The 13,170-nt window shown below is 38.5% G+C and overlaps 2 protein-coding genes across 4 annotated transcripts in view; one reads left to right on the top strand and one right to left on the bottom strand.

The window, feature by feature from the left end:
- Nucleotides 1-13,170, bottom strand: part of macrod1 (mono-ADP ribosylhydrolase 1) — a 66,864-nt gene that overhangs the window by 51,600 nt on the left and 2,094 nt on the right. The gene's annotated exons all lie outside the window — the stretch shown is intronic.
- On the top strand, nt 2,148-4,295 carry flrt1b (fibronectin leucine rich transmembrane protein 1b; the record flags this gene model as incomplete). The annotated part of the gene is made up of 1 exon (XM_081383352.1): nt 2,148-4,295. One exon carries the CDS (start codon nt 2,148-2,150, stop codon nt 4,293-4,295), a length of 2,148 nt encoding a protein of 715 aa, XP_081239478.1.

The raw sequence follows: 13,170 nt of genomic DNA, 5'->3' as shown, positions 1-13,170 counted from the left end.
TGCTTACCAAAGGCTTTACCCCATTATAAAACTCCATAGGAAAATCTTGAAGAAACCAGTCATACTTGCACCATTCTATTAACCGGTTAATCTCAATTTCAAATAAGCATTTCTGTTCAGAACTATATTTTTTCTCTGTGTTCCCACCCATCTTTGTGAGAATACACTGTCAGGGCTGAGAGACAGCTGATTTTTTATTTCTAAAAATACCCAAATGTACACACACTGGGAGAGCCATTAAATATGACATTTAAATTGCTTCCATTTTCATGTAGCCTGCCTCATTTAAAAAGAGAGACAGACTTGAAAAGGAGACAGTCAAAGTGACAACAATGATATCTGATTATAAAAAAATACCATATTTTTTGCAATTATTCCAATTTTATTATTCCAATACTAGCTAAGCTCTATTGATCAGTTTAGCATGGGTACAGCACAGTTTAAGGGTTTGTTTTGCATGTAGTTGCTGCTTATGGTAACAACGTTTGTAACCAGGAGACAGCCAACCATTTCCCATCTGGCCTGGCCTGCAACAAAAACAACCTTGAGTCCAATCCCATAGGATGGAAGACAGCAAAAAGAATGAGGCCCCAGCAGAGAGTGATGCACACTGAACCTTCACACACAAATACTCAAGTAAAAAAAAAAAAAAAAGTGCATTTTGGATTAATGACATATGAGTATGTTAATGTCTCAAAATTGTGTACAAATGCACATTTTAGTGAAGAAAGAATATTTCTTAAATTCCTTTACAAAGAGAAAATGTAACAAGTTGGAAATTCTCAGTGATGCTTTCAAGACTGATCACAAAATCAACTCTTACAATTTTGATAAAACATTATCCTTGCTGTCCAGACAGATAACATTATTTTGGTGGCACATAATCAAAACTCAACACAACAATGTAGAACACATTGCCAAAAAATTGGATGTACAAGATCAATGAATGTAAATATATTTCATGTAAACGCAGCACTGGCCCGAAATTAACATGATTTTACTGTGCAGGGGCCATTCTTATTGAAGCAAAAACATATTGACGATTTAAAAAATATATCTGTCTGTTTTTTTGTCACAATAATGCTGAATGTATACTTTTTCACTTTGATACATTTTAGACCTAAAGGGACAGTTTAATTATTATGAAAAAAATATTTCCAACTAAGCTGCAAATATTCTTTGCCTTAATTTAACATTGATAAGAGTCACAGACAAGGATTGCAGAGAATAAATACACAGGAAATTCACAATCCCTGGCCATCTAGTCAATGACTGGTTAAACAGAGTGAAATCTCTGTTGGGTATTCCATGTAGTCTCTCTGAATAATTCATGCTATTTTGAAAACAATAACAACCAAGAAACAGCATCCATTATGCATGTCAATTTGTTGTAAACGTCTGTGGTTTTCATCTAAATCTCAATTGCAAATCAGGCCAAAAATGAGAGCTCTATCTGACCCTTCCGTGAACTTTCAAAACATTTGAGCTAAAATTAAACTAGTGATTTATTCAAACACTGTTCCCTGTAACATTTGAATTCAAATATGACTTAAGGTCAATCAGGGAAAAAACCTGTAATTGTTTTTCCAGGAATTCAAATGTCAATCACATTTTAATACAAGTTCAGAACGACCACCTCACAGCTAGAATTTTCAGTGTATAATGTGGTAATGTAAAAGTTACATTCAACTCTTTCCACACTCATTTAGTTGCTCAACCTCGATCCATTTACCTTTTTCTTGCAGTCCTTTTTTATTCTAATGTTTCTGTCTAATGCTTCCTATCTGTCAAGTCGCTCTGCTAAGGTTATCTAGAAAGCCTTTCAGCTTGACTGATTTTCTTTGCACTTGCTTACTAACCTCTTACCACCTTGCAATGTTTTTCACATTTAAGCAGAAGTCCTGTAAAAGTCAGACAGCATACTATATAACACAAGTGGACTTATAATTGCATTGAACTCTAAACCAAATGTAAACTATTTAAAAAAACAAAACTTTTCAATATTTCCCACAGGGCTTGTGATTGGAAGCAAAGAAGGACAAGAAAGACCTGCGCTTACCCAACTACAGTGACTGACCAATAATATTGACTTGAGACATTGGGTTAAACTAAGTCTGCAGAGAGAGTGGGGTACATTGCCTGGAATTATGGCCACAGAGAGCCTTGTTGAACTCCGCGATTGGTTGTTCCTACTTCTTCTATGCCTGACATTATTGGTTGAAGTTCTCGAGTTTGCAGCAGCAACTGCTGCCGCCGCAGAGGCAGCTCTCGGGGAGGCGGAGCTTCAGGGAGACGTGCCATGCCCCTCAGCTTGCAGGTGTGATGATGGCTTCATTTACTGCAATGACCGTGGCTTGAGCATCATTCCTCCATTACCATTAACGGCAGCTGTGCTCTATCTGCAAAACAACCGGATAGACAATGCTGGGCTACCAACATCTTTAGAGCGACGACTGACTGTGAGAGTAGTTTACCTTTATGATAATGAACTTGATGATTTTCCAACACATCTGCCTCCGTCACTACGGGAACTTCACCTTCAGGACAATAATATACGAACTTTACCGCGATCCGCTCTTGCACGGCTCCCCTTGCTGGAGAAGCTTCACATGGATGACAATTCAGTTTCAACCGTAAGTATAGAAGACAAAGCATTCGCCAACAATCCGAGGTTGCGTCTTCTTTTTTTGTCACGCAACCACCTCTCAAGTATACCATCAGGACTGCCTGCATCACTTGAGGAACTCCGACTAGACGACAATCGGATTTCAACTATTCCAACGCATGCATTTCGAGGTCTCTCCTCTCTAAGACGTCTCTTCCTCGATGGAAATCTGCTGGCAAATCAACGAATCGCAGATGACACATTTTCACGGCTGTCTAATCTCACAGAGCTTTCTCTGGTTCGTAACTCGCTCCAGGCACCACCATTAAACCTTCCTAGTATGCATCTCCTTCGGCTCTATCTACAGGACAATGCAATAGCCCACATGCCACGGGGCTCCCTGGACGGCATGCGAAGACTACAGAAACTGGACCTATCAGGTAACAACTTAACGACTCTTCCAAGGGGTTTATTCAAGGATCTAGACAGCCTTTCACAATTACTCGTCCGAGGAAATCCCTGGTACTGTGGCTGTAACCTCCGCTGGCTTCATGACTGGTTGCATGAGCGAGGTTCATCAGTGACTGTGAGAGGTTTAACTTGCCATGGACCAGAGAGACTAAGAGGCATGGTACTAAGGGACCTTACCAGTCAATTAGAAGACTGTGAGATCAGTGTAGATACTGCAGGAGGAATGGTTGGAAATGAAGGAGCAAAAAAAGAGAAAGGTTATTTTCCAACACAGCCCCCAGTTACAACAACCCCTCCACTTCCACAAGGTTCCCTCTTTACCCTCAGATCCAGACGACCAGGACACAAGTATTCTGATATGGGCCAGGACAGTCTTGGAGGCGGAAATGGGGTTACTGGTAAATCGTTACTAATCAGTGTAAAACCTCTCACACCAGAGACAGTCCACATTACTTGGCAGGCTGCACAGCCAGTTCCCTCCTTCAGACTTTCCTGGTTGCGACTAGGCAACAGTCCTGCAATGGGGTCAATCACAGAAACACTTGTGCCAGGGGATCGCCGTGAGTATTTGCTTACGCAACTACAACCCCAGTCAAGTTATATCATCTGCTTGGTGCCTCTCTCTGGAAACGATGGTAAAAGAACCTCTTTCACGGCAACTGGGGGGTTAAACATAAACACAAACTCAGAGCATGAGCCTCCTGCTTGTGCCAAAACAGAGACGGATCCCCTAGAGCAGCCTATTTCAGACCAGGACAGCGATCGGGGAACTGACCAACTGTCAGCACTACCACTTGCTGGAATTATTGGAGGTGCAACAGCATTGGTGTCTTTGTTCTTAATTTTTGGCATCTTCTGCTGGTATGGACACCGTGCAGGGTACCTTGCACCAGGTGATCACTCTATATACGGTAGAGATGTAGTTGGATCAAGAGGTGCCAGCAAACATTACGATGACTATGTTGAGTCTGGAACCATAAAAGACACGTCAATCTTAGAAATCAGGGCTCACGGCTTTCAAATGACACCAATGTCTGCCCAACAGCCTTTGCAGCCTAAGGCAAAAGTTGAGGATATGACATACATCCATACTATCTTTCCCTCTAATAATGCAACTCTATATAGGAGCACCCTGAACCACACAGGAAATCCAGGCTATGGAACAAATCGAGGATACAGAGAAGGGGGAATACCAGACATAGATTATTCATACACGTGATAGCCTTTTTTATAACCCACTGCCTATTCTGTTCCTTTCTTTAGGTAAAGCAGTTGGGTGAGGGTTTCTTTTCCCTAGGTTCTAAAGTAGGGGTGTGCCGATTCTAAGGGGACCATTTTTCCCCATTCATCAGACACAAAATGTTATTACTGGGTAGAGGATTTCAAATAGATTTGAAATCAAAATATTTATATTTAAAATGGCAGTTTTCATTTACCATTGGAGAATTGGTGTAACATCATGACATTTAAAACAAAAATCAGGATTCTGTTAATTAAATTGCATCTTTTAAGACATTACTAGAAAGAAAGAAAATTATTCACTGTTCAAAATCAGGAGTTAAAGGAGTTGGTTCACCCAAAAATGAAAATTCTGTCATTAATTACTCACCCTCATGTCGTTCCAAACCCGTAAGACCTTCGTTCAACTTCGGAACACAAATTAAGATATTTTTGATGAAATCCGATGGCTCAGGAGGGGCTCCATTGACAGCTATTTAATTAAAATGTTCCGAAGATGAGCGAAGGTCTCACGGGTTTGGAACGACATGAGGGTGAGTAATTAATGACAGAATTTTCATTTTTGGGTGAACTATCCCTTTAAAAAGCTTTATAGACAGTGTCCTGCAGACACTGATGCGAAACATTAACATGGTTACATAAAAATGTTCAGAGTGGAACACCTCGTGAAATGTGAATAAAGCAGGTTTTCATTCGGCACACCCCTATTCCAAAGTACCCTTTGTGCCTACTTTAGTCTGTTTTCAAAACATTGTTCTTAATGGGCAAAAAGCCCTCTGGAAAATGCTTAAAATACCTATAATAGTCAGAAAGTGCCAGGGATACCACTCTTGGTGTTGATGTTATCCAATATTCAGATGATAATTGAAGCTGTTTTTTCATCTTAGTACCAATGATTATCAGTGTCCTAAAACTAGCTCATATTAAGGGTTAGCATGATGATGATGATGATGATGATGATGATGTTGAGATCTGGGAACAGGTTCATTTAGATATAGTTTTGCTACCTGGACTTTACTGTGTATATATGCACTGGGGGAAACTGATGCCTTTCCATTCTGGGGATACTGACGACAAAAAAACAAAACAAAAAAACACAACAAAAAAAAAACATCTTTTTGGGGGGTGTAATTCAAATTCTGATTCTCAGTTCTCTCTCCCTCCTTTTATGGGCTTTTCCTTTATTCTCTCTATTTCTTTTGCACGCAGCACGAGGACTTTGTTCCCAACCCAGGGAGCTGACAGTGGTGATAATAGTTTTGACAATGAAAGACCTCAAATTGCTTCTGGGTTTCTTTTCTTTTAATGAGAGTGAGAAAAGTGTGGTAGAAGGAGACAAAAGGAAAGAGAAGGAAAGAGATGAAAGCACAGAAAAAAGGTTCACAAAAGAAAATTTGTCTAAAAAAAAAAATAAGGCACTGAAAAAGTGGATATCTTATGTCTAAGAACGAGAAAAAATAACATTTTCTATTCACCACATGGAGGTTTCAAGAACAGTCAAATCAAATTTACAAAGCTCAGTAGTTTCACCTGCTCAACAAAAGACAACCACATTTAAATTATGATGGAAGATATGACTTTAAAATCTGAGGAAATTTAATCTAAATAGAAAGACGCACGACAATCATGAAAGGGGTCAACCCTAATTGATGAATGAACCCAAACTGACAGGCTGACATAGATAACACAGTCAATTTAGCATGTAAAAAAAATAATAAAAAAAGTAAACTAAAGGGCAGGGCTTGTTGATACAGAACATACTAGAGAATATCGTGGAGACTAAATCTAAAGTAGATGACAAATGATCGGACAACATTTACACGTCAGCTCATTACAATCTTTGTGTGTGTAACGCTGAGGTGCAGGAATAACAGAAATCAGGGATTAATAAAATATGTAACACTGTGAACCTCTGCATCTCGTGTGTGGGCTAAGAAGGAAGAGAGAGAACAAAGGTCTTTAACTGATTAAAGACAATCCACTTTTTTTCCACTTTGTGTGACTTAAACGCAGCATTATCCGGGAGAGTAGAAAGGTAGGAACACTAAAAGGATATCCGTACCGGATCTGCAATTTTCCAGCCTTTTCTGATGCATTTTAAATGTGAACTATTCAAACAAGTAGTACATGTAAATCACTTCTTTCTCTCGTTATAGATATGGAATACCATCATGATGAATAGTAAATAAAGCTTGTTATCTTTTTCATTTATATATGTATCATTAAAAGTTGTGATGAAACACTTTGTTGATGTGTATGTAGTTAATAGAAATAAATGATCTATATGATCTATCATAATACATGATCTATCCAAGCAAAAAATGTTTGCCCTGTCCTTTAAAATAATAATGAATGCACCCATCTATTCTCACCCAATATTTCATGTGTGAGGCATAACCCCCTTTGTCAGTTCCCTAAGGGCCTTATGAATTTGAACAGTTTAGAGAAAATCTCCATGGTGACATTGATAGGCATAAATGGCACAAGCTCATCCGCTGGAAGAGCGAATAAAGAAAAGAGTAGCCAATTGGATAGTGTCTGTTTAAGCGCAAACATGCCTCCAATCTGGATAGTGTGGTAATGCCTGTGTAAGCAATGCAGAGATCAATATAATGAGGGGGGAAGCGCAGTATACAGTATCCAAGAAAGAATGGCCTTTAAACACAAGCTCTTCAATAGCTTAATGTGTACGTAAAATAACTGCCATGTCCTCAGTGTGGCTTCTCAGACAGCGTAAAGTTCAATTAGTTATTTGCACCTGTTCCCATTTCACCCATTTCTCAAATGAATGTAATACTAGATAATTGGAAAACAGCACCTTCTTCCATAGCGATTTACAATTCACAGCAACATCGAATTATTGAGTGTTATTAAGCATATGACTGCCAAAGACAGTTGTAGACACTGACATATGGAAGAAGGCACAGATGTGGCATCCATAACGAACCTTAAAGTAGCTTTTGCTGCTCAAATCAACAGTTAAAAGGCCAACTTGACAATACCCAACAATTAACTTGAGAGTTTGACAAGTACCAATTACTGGTAAATCAAACATCCAAGAAGCTACACCTATAGGGGCTTCACAGTGCCTCTCACATTGCACCTAGCGCAACCAAACTGAGAATTACAATTACTGCAAGCAATTGCACCAATCCAAACAGCAGCAGAAACTCTCAGAAGTCGTCCCTGATGAACCACATGCCTCTTTTCCCTGCATTTACCACATTGGGTCAATTAAGCTAATTAGACTAGAGAGGAGACCAACAAATTCACATTCCTTCATTGGAGCTAAAGTGTCGATTGATTGTGAGAGAATATGATAAGGTGGGAGGCTTTTAACGAGGCCTGAAATAATTGCTATGGGGCTGCCATTCTGCAAACATGCTCAGATCTTTTTTTTAAATTCTAAATCATTCATTCATAAATCCTAAATCATATCATTAAAGGTTCAGTTACTGAAAGATGATTCCAAAGCCTCAGGCATCAAACAGAATTCTATCACGGCACTACGTTTGGGAATTTCCGGACGCTCCAAAATATCTAAACAGTTTTATTCTCATTCAGTTCATATTCATTGTTCACATAAATGCTTAAATCTTTTTTTCTTGTACCAAATTGCCACCGTTTTCAACAAAACAAACTAAATTGGCTAAAATGCTGCATAAAAGAAAAGCTATTGCACTAAAATGAAAATTTCTAAGCGACACAGACAGAATGAATTTATTAGGGTTGTGTGTGACAACAATTTCCCTTCAACAAGCTTGGTTTCCAATTAGCAACAATGTGGCATATGCTGAGAGATGTGAGATTTCTCAGTGTGAACTCATTTTAAATTCGCCTACGCTGGTGAGAGGGGTCTGAACCACCAGCTAAGGAGGCTGAGCTTCATTTGCAACAGATAACAGATTTAATGGCTTATGCTCTTTGACAAATAAGCTGCATTTTCAGACCTATTTAGAGATGTCTACACATTTTGCATACGCCTGTGTGGCGCTATCCACACTCCCTGCCAAAGCTGTGTGAATATCACAAGCTTTCTGTGAAAGGAAGACATATCAGTGTGAATTATGCATTCCCTCTTACCCGGCAGTGAAGTCTAAAACTGCGCAGGGAGAAATGCAGCATTACTCCCTTCATTCTTATCCTCTGTCATGCCTCTCTACTATCTGTGGGGCTATTTTTCTGGCTGAGGGTAAAGATAGAGTTCTGTACAACGCATCTTGAGGCTTTCTAGATTATTCTGCTGTCAGTCAAAAGTAGAAATTTAAGTAGCCTTCAGCTCATTCACAGCACCCTCCAGTTTCTTTTGCTGCTTTTCATAATACAGAAATGCAATCAAATCCATCTCATTTCTTTCTCTTTTTTTCTATCTATCTATCTATACAGCATGGCGTCACTCTTATCTGGGATCGTTTCTGTATCTGGAATATCACTCATCTGACTCAGAATACTGACACTTGTCCTAAATTCCCAGCAGAATATGAACAAACATGGAGGGCAAAAGCAATTTCTTCCATGAGCAAACATGATGCAGCAACACAATCTTCATTAAACAACACTGTTGATTCTCTTTCACGGTTATGAAAAAATATATATATTTTCGTTTACTTTTCAGTCAGTTAACCGACAAGGACATGTGTTTTTTTCTCACAAACTCAATCACAATACACTATTCACAATGTAATGCATCTTAATAAACCAATACAGGACAGTATATCCTCTCCCACTAACTAGATGGATGGGTGGATTGACAGAGCGATGGATGGCTAGTGGCGTAAAAAGGATGTTTATCCCTCCCTCCACCCCTGCTCTCGGAAGGACAGTTCTTAAGTGCTTGTGGATTTTATGTTTACGGTGTTTTATAGGGCAGATCCAGGAGCCAAGAGCTGTAAAATGTTGTGAGAGGGAGGAGAGAGAGGACAGGGGGTGGAGGCAATGTTATTGTAAATCCAATCTTTATTGAGAACAACAGACAAACAGTCCTCCCCACTCCAGCCCAACTCTCCATCACTCTCCCTATGACTGATGAGTTCTCAAAGTTTCAAAGACTGTGCGTTCGTACGTTTTTTGCTCAGTTCAACTGTTGTTTAAATGTAACTTTCAAAACAGTCTAGCACAAACACGGGAGAACTACGACCCTCAACATGGTTTAATTCAGCCCACAGGTCAATTATCCTGAAATTGTTTCGTAATTCGATATGGCTCAGTAGCACCTAATGAGTCTCCCCGAGCATTTAACATCAGGGTTGCCAGATTGCCATCCACACCAAAACATTTAATCAGAGCTTTAGACCTGGACAATTTGTCAACAATCAACCCAATATTTAACTCAGTTTGCCTGGCAACCATGAGCATGTTCTCTCTCTCTCTCTCTCTCTCTCTCTCTCTCTCTCTCTCTCACTTTCCATTGCGAAAGGTGCAATCAAACATCTAACTGCATGTTGGAGATTATCGACCTCCAGAGCTATTTTCTGTTCAAAGGAATGTCGCTGCTTGCTTGGTGCTACTTCCATCTCGGTGGTAAACTTGAATAAAATACAGATCTGTTTCCCAACCCTGATCCTAGTACCTCCAACACTCTGCACAATTTGGATGCCTCCCTAATCAAACACAACTGATTCAATTCATCTGCTCTTTAGTAAAGACTCCAAGACCAGAAATGGTTACTACATTAAACGTTACATGAACAAATTCAAAAACAAAATCAAGTAATGAACTGAGTGGCCCAATCAGTCACAGATACACTTCAGAAAATTGTGCGTCATGTACTAGAATAAGTACATTCAATTCTCTCAACTTTCAGAATGCAGGAACAAATCGAGAACAACATTGTATCTCAAAGGTCATTTTATTCATGTACGTGGGCCATGTGCCAAAAATCTTGCTCACCCCTGGTCTAGCAGCCTCCACAGATGAAAAGCTAAAGATAAACGGATTAGAAATAATCACTGCACTGTAACATTTATTTGGTGACTATTTTAAAGGCATGATCACTTAATAGTATAATCTCACTATTACCTCACTATAATAATAGAGGTAAGAGTGGATTTCTTTGAACAGTACATGCATAATTTTTCACATTAATGTGCTACTGGACTGGACAATCTAAACTTGCTCTTCTAATCCACCTTGCAATGTGGAAGTAAGCTATTTTCTGTGAATCAGTGAGACTTCCTACTCATTAGGCATTATAGGTAAAGAAGAATACCAAAGTGCAGTGAAACAAGCTACAAGCAGTGCGTTTATAAATTATAACGAAAATACATTGAAACAATATGGTAAGAAATACCAGTTTGCAATATCAAGCACCATAACAAGTAGTTTTCTCCAGCCAAAAATTAACTAGACGTAATAAAGTGCTCATCATCTGAATCTACTTTTTTTTTTTCTTCTTTTTTATGGTTGATGTCACCAAGCCCTCTTATTTTTTCAACCTATCATACAGCAACAACTTTTCAAGACCCAGCCAAATCCCAATAGGTAAAATCAAACCATTTCATTCGTAAATGTCACAATAAGTTGCAAATGCCATTTCAAGTTGACTTCCAAAAACACCAATCAGGTTGTATTGTACCTGCAAAATCTGCTAAAGCAACATGCTATAAAAACATACTAGATACAACAAGTGCGTGCTTTCACTCAATTGGGTACTTTGGTGAGTGAGATGCATACTTAGCAGTCCTGAGAACTTCATTTCAACCTCCAAATGAATGACCACTGGACAGTCTGTTAATCCTCGCGCTTTTACACCGAGACCTACGGCCAGCCGATCAATGCGTCAACTGGGAGAGATGAATCAATGCCCTGTCAGACAAACTCCTCTCTCTCTCTCTTCATGCTCACTCTTAGTCCTTTGCCTTTTCAGCTTCTTTTTCTCCTTGCCCACTTCCTTTCTTTCTACTCATGCATACCTGTTTAAATGAGCTCCATTAGGCCATCTAGCAGCAAGCGTCCTATCTGGCAATATGATTGCTAAAACATTAACCAATCATTTCTTTGCTTTATGGCAGCTTAGAGGTGATGATGGAGAAATAATAAACCTGAGCACTCTACTAACCCTGTATGAATATGCTAATGTCAATATGCTAAATATCTGGAATATGCTGACTCTAATAGCTGTAGATTAATTATGAAATTGTTTCATTTCCTGACCTACAATGGACCCTATTCAGGTTAGACGACATATTTATTTGAGCACAAATGAAAACAAGGCTGTGAGGGATAGATGTACAGTCCTTATATCTTAGTTCCATCTAATTTTACAATCAATCTTTCGTTTTGAATCAGTTTTGAACAACTGACACCAAGGTACACATTACAACAGTACAACACACTGTAAATCTGTCCCTCACAACCTTGTTTCCTTTGTGCAAAATTAAATATGGCTACTCTGACTAAAGTTTGGAGGTAGAGCTTTAATTAGATGTAACCAATGGTGTTTTTCATGGCTGTAGAATACGCAATAAATTCGTCCCCCAAATTTTTTTCCGGCAAGCGTCTTCACATAGAAGTTTTAATGGGCCAATGTGAATAAATCTAGATTAAATTCAGAGTCAAGATAGTCTATGCATGACCAGATGTTTTATTCTTATCTAAAATGTGGTGATGTAAACATTATGGAGGGCTAAACACTCTTGTGTAATGTATGCTTCATTCATACTGGAAGCCGGCTCTCTCACAAAAAGCCCAAAACTGACTCGTAGAATTAATAACTTGTGGCGCTCCAGGAAATCTTTTATAAGAAGAAAAAAATCTGTGATCATTTTTTTTTTTACATTGTATAAAATCCATGATGAATTAATGCACAAGTGTTAGTAGTATACAAACCAATCATAAATTTGTCATTTGTAAAATATAGAAAAAAATGCTATAGAATAGAAATAACTGGTTAATGCTCAGCAGTGTATTTGATTTCTTAGCCAATTAATAGCAAGAGATAAGAAAAAATAAAACCTGTCAATTAGACAATTGTCAGGAAAAAAAACCTGGTAATACACTTGGCATTTCTGTTTCCCTCACTTCTAAAAGGATGGCTACGCCCCTGGTGTTTTTAGTCTGTCATCATAGTGCTTGACTTGTCTCTTTTGCTATTTAAAGGATGCAAATGTGAGAAGCTTGAAAGCTTCTGAAAGTCACTTAACTGCCAAGAACACACAAGCAAATGCAGATGAATGTTCCAAAACTCTCAGGTGTGTCTACAAAGGGACTGACTGGATCCCAGAGACAGACAGTAAGCTCTACCTCCACATGAGCTCTACTGATGAGGACCGCTGACAATTACTGTTCAACTTTATTAAAATAGTACTGGAAAAAGAGTGACACGGCTGAAGAGAGGGTTTTTGTTGTTGTACTGCCTTAATATAGCAGAGTTCATTTCAGACAAAACAGGGCCACAAACATTCAAACTCAACTATGCCAAATCTTCCTGCAGATTGTATATTTTCAACAACAATGAAATAAAAATGGCCTAGAAAAAAAATCTTTTAACAATAAACTGCTGAATCTGTTTGAAGTTTATAATGTACGGCCAGGCACACACGGTTTTGGGAAACGATACAATTGTTTGTCAGACAAACACAAGCAGGTAAATGTAGACTATGATTTTTCCTGCACTGAAAAAAATTTGGAGTAGGATTTACTTGAAAAAAGCTAGGAAACTTTTTTCACTCAGAAAATGCTAGTAAATTTACAAAGTTTGCCAAGTAAAAACCTAAACATATTTATCAGTAGCTTTAATTAAAAATCTTTAAGTTAAATTTACTTGGAATATGGAATTAAGTAAACTTTACTTAACCTAGTTAAGTGAAAGTAACAAAGAAAATAAGTCATTTTAACTTAGCTAGTAAAAGGTTGAT

This window comes from Scardinius erythrophthalmus, assembly GCF_964197995.2.
Source record: "Scardinius erythrophthalmus genome assembly, chromosome: 13".
In the NCBI taxonomy this organism is placed as follows: Eukaryota; Metazoa; Chordata; class Actinopteri; order Cypriniformes; family Leuciscidae; genus Scardinius; species Scardinius erythrophthalmus.
The sequence above is the reverse complement of the archived record's forward strand: the minus strand, read 5'-3'. Positions and strand labels throughout refer to the sequence as shown.